The 12978-nt window shown below is 37.6% G+C and overlaps 1 protein-coding gene across 1 annotated transcript in view; it reads left to right on the forward strand.

The window, feature by feature from the left end:
* Window positions 1-12978, forward strand: part of ONECUT1 (one cut homeobox 1) — a 54542-nt gene that overhangs the window by 10026 nt on the left and 31538 nt on the right. Inside the window, exon 2 of the mRNA XM_029575653.1 lies at window positions 12866-12970. Within this exon, the coding sequence (XP_029431513.1) occupies window positions 12866-12970 (105 nt within the window). The remainder of the gene's footprint in view (window positions 1-12865; window positions 12971-12978) is intronic.

Raw genomic sequence — 12978 nt, forward strand, 5'->3', positions numbered from 1 at the left:
CAAAACAATTGTACATTTAACCAATTTCCTAGGAACTATTGCACTTGTGTAAATTTGGTGCTACAGCTCTATGACTTAAATTACCCATCAGCCAATCTAATTGCTCAGTTCCAAAATTCTGCTTTGTAACCGAGAGCATGCCAATAATCTCACACAAGATATTTTTCAGTTAAGCTATAGCTAAACACAAAAGACAAGCATCGGGTTTAATAGTGCAGAGTAAATTAGATACTGTGTGAAACTAGTTGAAATATGAGAGATTTTTAATTCTTTTGTCGTGGACTCTCTAGCACCTTTATGATAAAACCACCAACGATATCATGAAGTCCATAATTAGCTCATAGTATGACAATCACGTTTCAGGTGGCTAGTAATGAGATGAATTACAAAATCATCTGTAGTTGCTCTCCTGTTTTTTACACTTGCACCTACACTATAGCAGAAGCCTGTCCCTATAACAGGGACAGTTTTCCATTATGCAAACTAGGCAATTGCCAAGCGTGACAAAATGTTGGAGATAGCAGAAACCCCAGAAACCTCCAGGTGCTACCTACCCACGTTTAAGGTACAGCAACACAAGAGAGAAGGGAATGGATGCTGATAGATGTCAGGGGTGGAGAGAAAGAGAGGAATCTGGGTGGGTGTAGAAGTTGTGGAGAGAGATTGATGGGTAGATGGAGAGAGAGGGGTGTGTTAGAAGGAGAGGGTGGGGTGGAGACAGAGAGGGGGGGATCCTTGAAAAGCAGGGGGTAGAGAGACAAAGGGGATGCTGGTTACTGCAAACATGGGGCAAAGAGATTGGGATGATGCTAGTATGCAGAGCAGGGAGTGATAGGGAGAAATAGGAGGATGCTTGGGAGGAAGATGAGAGGAGAGATGCTGGACAGGGGGCTAGAGAAAAGGTATGCTGGGCACTATGGACAGGGGCCAAAGAGAGGAGGATGCAGGGCTTGACAAAGGGTAAAAGGTGAGTAAGAAGTGGGTGCTGAGTGGGGCAAGGAAAGCTGCTGCAGATAGGACTGAAGGATCAGCAGTCCTGTTCTATAAACTAATTTATGGAGTAAATCTGTACTAATACCACCGGTGTGCTTATCAAGCCAATTCTGCTCCACTCAGATAAACCCCTTATTGTTCTAAAATAATGCAGCAAAGGACTTTGGAGAGCCTCTCCTGGCATATTACTGCCTAGTGCCTAATGTTATTATTTCAGTGGAATGCTCTTACATTGAATTTCTTTCTTTTATTTAAAACGTTTCATTTTACCAGGCTTATTTATAAATGCTTGGAGCTAGTGCTAAATCAAGGTTACAATTTAAAGCCCAGTATTAGTATTGTTAATTTATGATAATATTAATAATATGATAATATTAATTAATATTAATTAATATTAATAACCTGTCTTACTTGTGTGCCTTGATTTTAATATTAAAATCCAGATGGACCAAGTGGGCAGGTTGCATAATAGCATCTAGAAACAAAAATTGCATCTTCATGGCTTTTTTTGAGTTTCAAAGTTACTGCTCTTGAAACCCAGGGGCAGATTTGGTGATGAGCATTTTAAAAACTTCCACCGCTTTCAGAGCATTTTAAAAACTTCATCCACTTTCAGAGCATTTTAAAAACTTCCTCCACTTTCAAAGTTGGAGATTTGCCTTACAAAACTGTTTCCTGAGAACAGTTTTGTAGGCTTCCCATCTTCTTTGAAAAGGGGGGGGGGGAGTATTTTATTCCTATCGATTTTTCATCTGCAGGACAGAGGAATATACCAGCGTTATAAACAACATCGGTATGAAACCCAGCTCTTTTCAGTAGTGCCTCAATAGCATTCAATCCCACCCTGGCGAATATGGCAGGCACTACATTTAGAGATACAATTCTAGGACAAAATTGTACTTTATTCGATGGTTTCTGCAGCCAAGTTTATAAATGAGCTCCAAGTTGTCAGTCATGACTTGGAGGTAATTGGCAGCTCTGTAAGTACGCACGGTTCAGAATATATATATATATATATACTATAATCAGAGGACCTACCTAGTCTCGAAATTTCACCTATTGCAACGTCTTGGAATTACCTTTCATTCAATTTCATTGAGTATCACAACATATAAAGAACACACTGTAACTATGCTCATACTATTCTTTGTGCTTAATACTGAAAGATGGAAATATTTAAAGTGGTAAATCCTCTTTCAAAGTAGCTTGTGATACCCATGAAATATTTCACCAGAAAAGAAATATTCTAAATACGTTTAGAAAAAATAAATAAAAAGTTCATTGTATGAGGACATTTAGTCCAATACAGTTCTCTGATTACTATAGAATCATTATGTACATTCTTTTTCATCAAAGAAGTGGATATGTACTTTTTTTTTTTTTTGCATATTCAGATTTTCTACATTATACCAAAGGGTCGAACAAACCAATATCATGTACCATTAGCACAAGAGCCCAAAATAACCCATTGCACTACAAAAACAACATTTCAATATAGAACACACAATTAAAATAAAATTTTGTAAATAAAGATCGTCAATAACTAAAATGGCGAAGGGTTAAATAAAAACTAAACAGAATAAATGCCAGCTAAACCAGCAAAAATATAAGAAAACCTTAAAATAAAACCCTAACAACAAAATCTGCAAAAAAGAAAATAAACTCTGTGAACACCAGTCAGTTCCCCTTTCCCCGCCCTGCCATTGGAAACGTATGGGCTCTCCCTTCCCCCAATAATATTGATTTCCAGCAGTAAATGCTGCCTGAAGACTCCCTTATTGGTCACGTGTGTGCTCCATTATTATTCCGATTTTGCAATGTGCTAGTAGTACATGCTCACATACATACATAAGCAAGTATCTAGATAGATATTGAGAGAGAGATGCATACAGATGGTTATGAACACAGTAGAAATATATTAACTGAGTGTATATGGACGCAAGTCTATTGACACTGACCAAAGAAGTTTCTCATGACCCCCAAAAGAGGTTCCCGTATATGAGAGTACGTTATATAGTTCGATGCTACTGAAGCGATTCATGTTTTCAAGACTGTTTTCTCAGTAAACTAACCTGATGATGTTCCCGCCATTGGTAGCTCCTGCCGGGAAGCGTAGGTTCTGCTCTAGTACAAGTTAGATGAATCCTTTGGCTCAGCTCTGAAGGTGGAAAGTTTTTCAAGACTGTTGGGATCTATCACAGCAAATAAGAAAGGAAGTTTATCTCTCTTTGCCTGTTACTTTTTGCACAAGCCTGCTTGTATAGTACTAGTGTTAATGTTCAAGGGTAAGGCTTAAAGTGTGATGGTATGAGTTATAGTTTGGTATGTAACAGACCTTTTACATAATTTGGGGGGGGGGGGGGAGAGGGCGAAGGGGGTTACCATACTAATAGTAGTCCCGGCTTTTCAACGTCTCTATTCTGTGAATTGTTGAGAAATGAAGGACGCTACCTGCGTTTTGAAACGGAAATGCCTGTGCTTAGGGAAACATGCAAGGTTGGCTAATTAATTGGTCAGTTTCTTTTCAACCAAAGGCGGTTTTATTCCAAAGTTGTGACATTATAGGCATTTAACCAGAAGGAGTACAATCTGCAAGTGTGTTGCTAAACTCCGAAACGGGCTGAGCCACTACTGGAGTATGGCAAATCACATTTTAGACGGTTGTACTGTGTTTATAATCCATTCCTTTTATCGGTTTGAGGGCAGGTGTTATGTAATTTCTTTTTATTCTGCATATGTGGGCGTCAGCCTGTCTAGACCAGCTTAGAATTTCCATTATTACTGGAATCTTACTTGTGATTTCAGTGTGCAGGAATCATAAATTCATTTTTGCTTTGATAAAATAAAAAAGTAGTATATATAATGGATAATAGGATGAAGACAGAAGTAAGTTGTTACTTTCATTTATCTGGAATAATGATCCTGTATGACTGAGGTAGAGCTAGCTGGAAGAGAACATAAGATAAGTCCTACTGGGTCAGACTAGGTGTCTATCAAGCTCAGCATCCTGTCTCCAACAGTGGCCCAATCCAAGTCATAAGTACCTGGCAAGTACCCAAACATTAAATAGATCTCAAGCAACTATTGCTTATTAATTAATAGCAGTGTATGGATTTTTCTCTAGAAACTTATCCAAACCTTTTTTAAACCCAGTTGCACTGTCATAACCACATCCTCTGGCAATGAATTCCATAGCTTAACTATGCTCTGAGTGAAAAAGAATTTTCTTGCTAACTTCATGGCGTGCCTCCTTGTCCTTCTATTATCTGAGAGAGTAAATATCCAATTTACATTAACTTGTTCAAGTCCTTTCATGATTTTGTAGAAAGGATTTGAACAGGTCTTTCTGTCCCAGCTGAAGAATGCTTAGAATGGAAGAAGCCTAGGAAATATCATCTCTGGGTCCTAATTTAGATCTGATCCAAGTAAGTGGTCACCCTAATTCAGGACTATTAAGCCCTGGATGGCCTATCCAAATTTTGTCACTTACAGATTATTTGGTTCCTTACAGATCTGTGGTACCACAGGGCAACTGGTAAATCAAGGGGCTCAGATGGGCTGCAAGTTTTAATAACATAGTAACATCTTGCTTACAACCAGACCAAACAAAAAGTAAACAAGACAGAAAATATATTTTTGTGGTCTAAATCTGTATCTCATGGAACAGGTTTCAAGCACATTAACCCTGCCTCCAGAACTGGCATTAATTTGCATCCTAGCTGAGCACCCTCCTAGCTGATGAAAAATGAAAAACAAAATATTTCATACTCAAAGGCAACACCAACACCCCCCTCCCCTCCCTCGTTCCAGAACATGTTGATTTATATTAATAGAACAGTAAAAGAGGACTATACTCTACTGCTGCTTGTCCTGTAGCTCCTCTATGATAGAGGAGAGCATCCACTGAATTCACCAGGTTCCTTTTTAAGAGATCACATTAAAACAAAAACTTTATTTACCCTTCCCCTCCATTTGTGTATGACACATATTCTAAATCAGGCAGGGAGAGAAAACTGACCTATTATAAACTATTGATTGATTTGTACCATTTTTAAATGTGATCAGCTTACTAATTAGCGAAAATACACTCCAGCTGATAATAATGTGAACAATATCCTTTCAAACTACAGGTTATGGCCTTAACATTATTATGTTTAGTATAAGGAAATCAACATTTTTATTATTACTTAGGGAGCAAAGGAAGTCAATCTAAACTTTGTTTTTAGAACTTCTCTGCAGGGAAGAGTTGAAGATAACAGTGGTTATTCTATTAGGTCTCCTAGTCTTGTGTTGAGTCTTTGCACCTTCCAGCCATCCCTTGGGGGTATCCTACTCCCAGATTACACTGAAGCTTGGACAAATAGAAGAAAAATTGGTAGGAACACAGAAAGAATATTGGGGTCTTGACATTTCCAGGGCTGTCTCTTGAAATGTAAGCAGAACTGCTAATTGCAAATCTGACCTTGTCCAGTCTCTACCATGATCTCTTTCTTCTTCATCTGTTCCTGACTTTTGTGTGTGTGTGTGTGTGTGTGTGTGTGTGTGTGTGTGTTGGAAAAGTCATTCTTTTATATTTTCCAGCATCAAGAGACTACTAGAGCACTTTTACAAAAGACTGTTCAGTATTTATCCTTAGTCCCTAGAAATAATTATTAAATAATGAAAAGTGTATTAACAGAACATATTTCAATTACATTGTAAGAATTCAAAATCAAATCTTGTAATCAAACATCTGTAACTTGTATATTTGGTGTGGTGCCACAACCACTTTAAAATGGTTGGTTAGGCACTTACCTTTATATTTTGTGAGGCTAGTATAATTAATTGATAATCAACTTGCTAAAAATATTAGGTTAACTGTACAACAAGGGATACTGTATAATATGACATCATTGACATACTTTCTAAGCAGATAATATACTTAAAAGTTTAGTTGTCTGTAAACAAAGTGGCCAATATTCAAAAATGCAGAAAAGGAGTAATGTATCCAGCTGAAGTTAGGCAGATAAGTTAACCAGGATATTCAGTGGAATAAATGTCCTGCTAAATATTGTTGAATAAAGTTGTTTGGTTACCCTTAGTCAGATGACTTTAAACCTAACCATCTATGTTGGAATATAGCTAGTTAAGTTTAAAGTTATCAGGGTAAAGATAGCCAGATAACTTTACTCAATGATATTCATCAGGCTATTTATTCTGCTGAATATCCCAAATAAATTATCTGGCTAACTTCAGCCAGATAAGTTACTTGTTTTCCATATTTTTTTAATAGTCCTTTTTGTTTACACACAACTGTTTTTTATTGTAATGTCTGCTCTGAAGGCCTGTCATTACTGTCACATTATAATTTATTCTTTATTCTACAGTTATCCTAACATTTTTAGCAAGTTGATACCAGGCAGGGTGAAAGGATTGAGGTTGGCTTGAGGAGGGTGGAAGGAAGGTGAGGGTTTGAGAAGTGGCTGGAAAGGGGTGGAGGAGAGTCACTCTTACATTTGATGTGAGGTGCAATCATCATGGGGTGAGGGGGCTGGCCTGCCTCCCAGGCAGCCCCTAGTTTTAAAGATTTTAGGGAACTTCCAGAGATGGGGGCATGGGTCCGCCTGCCCCAAATTGTACACCACTGGGGGGAGGAGTGCGAGATGAGAGCCCTGGCCACTGGGTCTGACTTTTGTTTTAAATCTGTCAGGGCTTATCTGGCTATATTCTATATTCTTTTAATATAGCAGCATAAGATTAAAGTTATCTTGGATCCTGGGCCCCTGCTCATGACCATGTTTAGTGTTTGTAGAATCACTTATTCAGCTAGCACCAAATATCAGAGTAAGCCAGATAAGTTTTACCTGGTTAACTCATCCCCAGCACAGAATGCATCCAAAATTAACTGAATAAGTGGCAGCAATATTCAAACATCATCATTTATATGATAATCACAAGTTATCTGGATAAATGCCTTTCAATATTGACCTCAAAATGAAAAGTTGCAATATGAAATACAAGAAAGGATTGTTCTTATTTTTATTAGACAGATTTACATGGTCATTGTACCCCAGCAAATGCAAGGGGGAATGTAAGGCAGAAGCAATGAACATACAATAGTAATTATACATGTTATGACTATAGATAGATAGATAGATATAGATATTTTTAAATTAGCATACTTTATTTAGAAACATTTTAACAAGGATATTACTTTAATAAAATTAAACAATAAATTTTTATTTTATAACTCAATTCCTTTACGTTTTTCCGTCCAATACTTAAAGAATGTGTTTATCTGCTAATAAATGGGTATTTTAAATTCCCCTTGTGACCCTTTATTAGAAAATCAGCCTTATGCAAAACGAAAGACTTGTAAGAGAGGAAATAGCCACATCAATTTAACTGAAAACCCTAAACTTTCCAAATGTATTCATTTCCATTTTCCTATAAAATAGGAAGCATATTGCATTTCTCTCTTCAGTTCTTTGGTTAGAAAACATGCTATGAAAATTAAATAGCATTATGGAGCAAGAATATATTTCTGTCATTAGCCGACTGGCACATATTAATATATTAGGTTAATATTACTACTACATCGATTATTATTCATGCAAAGTTACAGTCTAAGCTTAGATAAATTAATCAGAAAATAAACTAGACCCGTCAATGCTGGTAATCCATAATACTAAAATAAAATAAAACCAGAGGAGTTTGTAGAAGCTGCCAGGCTATATATAGTTTAATAACATAATTAATCGGGTAAAGGAAATGTTCTTTATTCCTTTGACAGTCTTCTGTGTGGGTGTATATTTAGCTATGCAAGAATATCAATGCGCCTTTTAGCGGATTTATTTACTCTGTGTATCAAAAAGGGCACTTGATATTTCCAACTGAAGTTTGCCTTTTAGTATGAGCAACAGTTTACTAATCTGAGACTATTGGCGGACTGTATTTGTGCTGTAACAATTTACCCAGCCCTCCCCCGAAGAAAGCAGTAGCCCACAAATGTTTTGTGGAGTGCAACACAGAATTCTGCCTCCTTCTGTTTCGGCCGCAAAGATTAATTAATTAATTGATTACTGCCCATTTAACTAAAGATCATATTTTTGTTTGTTAGCAACCAGTTTTGAGCTGGTTTGGGTTGACTTTATTGTTTTACCTAAGATAAAGTGGACTGGTTTCATTCTAGCTGCTCAGCAATTTTGTGCCCCAGCGATAAGGTCGCAGATACAAGGAGCCTGGCTCTCTGAGAAAGTCCTCCACCTGCCAGACCGGGATTGTTTGTTGTCAGTGTCCTTGTGGGCTGATTGATTTATAACCAGCTAATACACAAGCTCATTTGCTTTTCGTTAATATTTATCTAAATTAGAGACTGAAGTACAAGTTATTTTCGACTAGCATTTCAACAGCTAACTACGTTCCTATGGAACTGAGTGACTTGACAGAAAATCAGATAGAAGGGAATAAAGCACATATTGTCCACGGATTCACTTCTTGAGCAAATGCAAGTAGGTGCTGCCCTACAAAGAATATATTTACCAAACATGCAGAAAATGCAACTGAATTATCTACATTATTTATTTATTTATCAAGTTTTATATACCGTCGTTCAGTTTCGCCATCACAACGGTTTACAAAGTTTCGATGTTTAACAGCGTTTCCAAAAGTTAAAACATTAACTTGTTCAAATCCTTTCATGATTTTATAGACCTCTATCATACCCCCTCAGTCATCTCTTCTCCAAACTACAAACACGTTCTTGTTTTGTTGTCCTGAGCTTCTTTTTTTTTTTTACCATATCAACCTATTGAATTATTGCCAAGTAATCAATAGTTTTACTTATGGGTTTGATACTTTGGCAAGATGGGAGATGGGGTAAAATAGATGACAAATTTGTCAAACTGAAGGTGTCACCTTCCAGTCCTCACTTTCAATGAACTAATTGAATGTTGTGGAAGGAAACAGCCGCTTTCACTGGATTTAGTTCATATTTCCTTAAACTACTTGCCTTTCTGATTCATTGAATCCAGTTCCTCATGTACATAATAGGATAATTAATGTCTGTTAACTATGGGGGAGATATGGTCAGCTTTCTAGACCCTACATAAAATTTATATTCGGATGCATCTTGTCTTCTGGCTCCCTAGAGTGGAGGACATGAGATCATACAATGCAGCTCCTGTTCTGCTCCTCAGGTGCTTCCTGCCTGCCAGCAGATCATGGCGCTCCAGCAATGGTTGGTCTGTAGCAGGCAGCATTCTGCTGAGCATTGCTGAAGGGGGAATAAAAAGGGGGTAAATGACATAAAAGGGTTCATTTGCAACAGGTTTTGTACCAGTATTAAAGAGAGAATGACAATTCAAAGAGTTAAAATGGCATTTACAACTCTGCTTACATTGGGGCCAATGCAATATCAAGCGCAGAAACGTGTGTCCAAACTGGGTGCACGTTTTTTCACATCCCCTTCTCTTAGGCGCCCAATGCAGTAGGTAAATGAGCTGCTGCACTAAATAGGATGCACTAGGGGGATACATTGTGTGTCCCTTGCGTGTCCATGGCATTGGGCACCCAGGAGATGTGGCTGTGCGTGGGTTAGAAAAGTGGACACTGGTAAATTAAGATTCTGTTTTCCTAACCTGACCACCATCGAGATTTTGTTTTTCATGCTGCTTCCTGTGGTTCCTCCTACTTAGTATCCGGACCATACTAAGTAGGAGGAACCACAGAAAAGCAGTCATTTTTTTTTTGGGGGGGGGGGGGGGGAGTTATTAGCCCATCGACGCACATCAAGACATAATGCCAGCTCCGGGATTGGCATTAATTCTTGCATTTAAAAACATGCGCATTGATCACATGGTGATTTTGCATCAGGGGCAATAGCTAATAGCCTCAACTACATGGCATTTACATGTGATAAACGCTATTAGCTATGAGCGTGTTTGGACGTGCATTTTGGTCATGCTAATCCCCTTTTTGCATTGGGCATTAGCCTAGCATGTGCAAAACACACGTCCAATCTTGGGCTAACCTGTGCACTAGCCTGAACGCATGATATTGCACCGGCCCCAAATATTAGCATTAGGTTTAATGAACTATAGGAGGTCCCAATTTTCTACCTAATAGCCTGTCTTACTGGGGCAACTTGATTTAATTGGACCAAGTGGGCAGACTATATAAAGCAATTTACAAAAAGAACATGCATGGGCCTAGCCTTCTTTGTGCTCCAAATTTATCACTGCACAAAGAGGGAACATTTAAAAATTCCTTCACTTTGACATTTTGTTTTTCAAAGTTTGAGATTTGTTTTAGGAAATTCTCCACTTGGGATGGTTTTGTAGCTTCCTCTCTTTCTGGAAATCAGTGGAAAAAGAAAGTATTTTCCACAGTAACCTCTAATCTGCAGGGCTGAGGCTGATACCAGCACTATTTATAGTGTCAGTATCAGATCCAAACTCTTGTAGTTAGTGCCTCAATAGCACTGCATATGTGAATTACCTACCGTCCTCCCATTCTGTGTATATGGGAATAAGGCTTAGTAGATCAGACCAATACTTATTTAGTGCATCTCCTCTAAATATTAGGGATATGTAGGGGGAAATGTTTTGTTTCTTTTTATATATTTCCAAGGGGAGGGAGGTTTCTTTCACATTTCAGTTCATTTAATGTTTATTTCAGTTGGTTTCATTTACTGAATCAAAATAAACATTGCATAAAAAAAGATAAAAACAAAAGAAATAGTATTCCCAGACCACACTCTGTGATCTCCGATGAAGAAAAGGGCAGAAGGAATCTCCAGTTGCTCCTACCGCACCAGGTCCTGGTTTGAAAACAGTGCCGGCCTCAGGTCTGGCACCATTTGTTTTACAGTTATATGCTGTATGACCATGCAACAAAATGGTGCAGGCCTTTGAGCTGGGAACCGGCAGGTCAAGAGTGACAAGGAATCAATCCTGCCCCTTTCTACATCTGTGACCCCAAAGAAGGTGTAGGTGTAGTTCAGCAGAGGTGGAGGAGGGAGGGATTGAGGAGGCTTAAGAGAAGGCAGGGGTGGAGGGTAATTTTTTCTTCTCAGGTATTTATTTTCATTGACTGCAGAGTTTGTAAATGATCCCACTGGGGCTCATTCACAAACTTTGCAGCCAAGGTGGCTGAGCATAGCACTATATTTTTCCCCACAGACAACACGGGAAAAACCCTTTAGTACATGAAGCAATTTACTGTTAGTGTCTGCCAAAGTGCTTAATTTTGCATCAGACCACTTTGCTGCAGAGACAGTAATTAATAATATACAGTGCTACTAGGCAAGAAACTTGGTCTGATGCTGTCGCTATAAATAGTGCAGCAAAGGCCTCTACCCTGTAGATTAGAGCTGGGTTGCGCCACATGATTATCCCACCGATTTCTAAACAGCTAGAAAGACTACAAAACTTTCCCAAAGTGGATATACCTCACATTTTGGGGGAAAAAATATTTTAAAGTAGAAGACATCTTTTAACCCTTTCTGACCAAATTTGCTATTGCCTTAGCATTAGCAGGCACAAAGCACTTGCAAGTGAGCACCACTATTTCCTACACTGGTGAACACAACCGCCATGCACATAATGTAAAATTAAAATTCAGCAAAAAAAACAAAACAAAACATATACACGGTGATGTACCAAATATGTATAAAGAAAAAATATAAACAAGGCAAAAGGTATAAGAAATGTGGCTCCATGTGGATTAAAGCCCATGTGCCTATAGCACTTCCTACAGCAATGCTTTTCCAGGATTGCTTGTGGGTGTCATTTCATACAAACACAATTCTGACAGTTAATTCCAAACTAAAATTGTATCTGCAAGCTTGCAATTACTTTAAGAAATGAAATAGATCTTTTTTTTATGACAGCACTGGAGTTCTCTGTCTAAACTGAAGCATGGTATGGTGTTTTCTTGATATACTTCTCCTAAAATTAGAGTTTGCATTTTTTAAACATTAAATATCACCTGAACATGCTTTTGATACACATTTTGGAACTCAGAAGTTTTGTTTAGATATTAAAATTATATGTAGTAGAATGGTAAGAGGGGTTGGATGTTTTTTTCATTTGAAGAATTATGAGAGATGAGGTTGCGTCCAAGTTTCTCTACTTATAGCTACAAAACTGTGGGTAATTAGGAAGCAGGATGTCATTATTCTCTAAAGGTGATTTTTGTTATTTTAATTACCTCACCTTTTAACTATTATTTTAATGTATTTGTTATTATTACAGGGCTGTACAATTCTAAATCAATTCATTTGAAATTACCAAGTGTAAATACCTAATTATTACAGTGTGAGAGTACTATTAAAATGTTACATTGTTTTCAGTCTACACAGATATTTCTCACCAATGTACATGAAAATGTTTCAAAGTAACTTTGAATATACGGTATTGAATGCTGCCCTATATTTCTGTCCTGGGTGATCCCTTGTTATTTAGAAGCTGTGCACCATCTACCGTCAAATACTTGAATACACAGTTTCAACTGCTGGAGCAAAGCATTTCTTGTCCCAAGGAACTGGGCTGATCGTTAATTCCTAAACCAAATCACTGAAAATATTAAATCCTTCTAAGCACAAGTATAAATTGCGTTGAATAACAAAGAGTACATTTTTTTTTTCATAATTTTCGTCACAAATATATGAGTCTTAATTACAATGGGAAGGAGTAGTTAAATGCGCTAAGGTCCAAAGTTGTTACTTTAACACTGAAAAATTGCATGTTTTATTTATGTTTCATTTTGATTAGAAATAGATATGTACAGTACTGTTTACTATAATTTACAAAGCTAATGGCGATTCTTTGTTGATATGAGATGGAGTGTTCTTACTCAAAATGAAGTATATTTGATGTTTTTGCTAAAATAGCCTTGGTACCAGCAGATCCGGTATTTCAGCACTCTGGACAGTTGCCTGCTGACTCCCTGGTTAAAATCGGCTATCCATCCCAAAGCTCCCAGTCTAATCACTTGTGTGAGTAT

This window comes from Rhinatrema bivittatum, chromosome 13 (assembly GCF_901001135.1).
Source record: "Rhinatrema bivittatum chromosome 13, aRhiBiv1.1, whole genome shotgun sequence".
NCBI lineage: Eukaryota > Metazoa > Chordata > Amphibia > Gymnophiona > Rhinatrematidae > Rhinatrema > Rhinatrema bivittatum.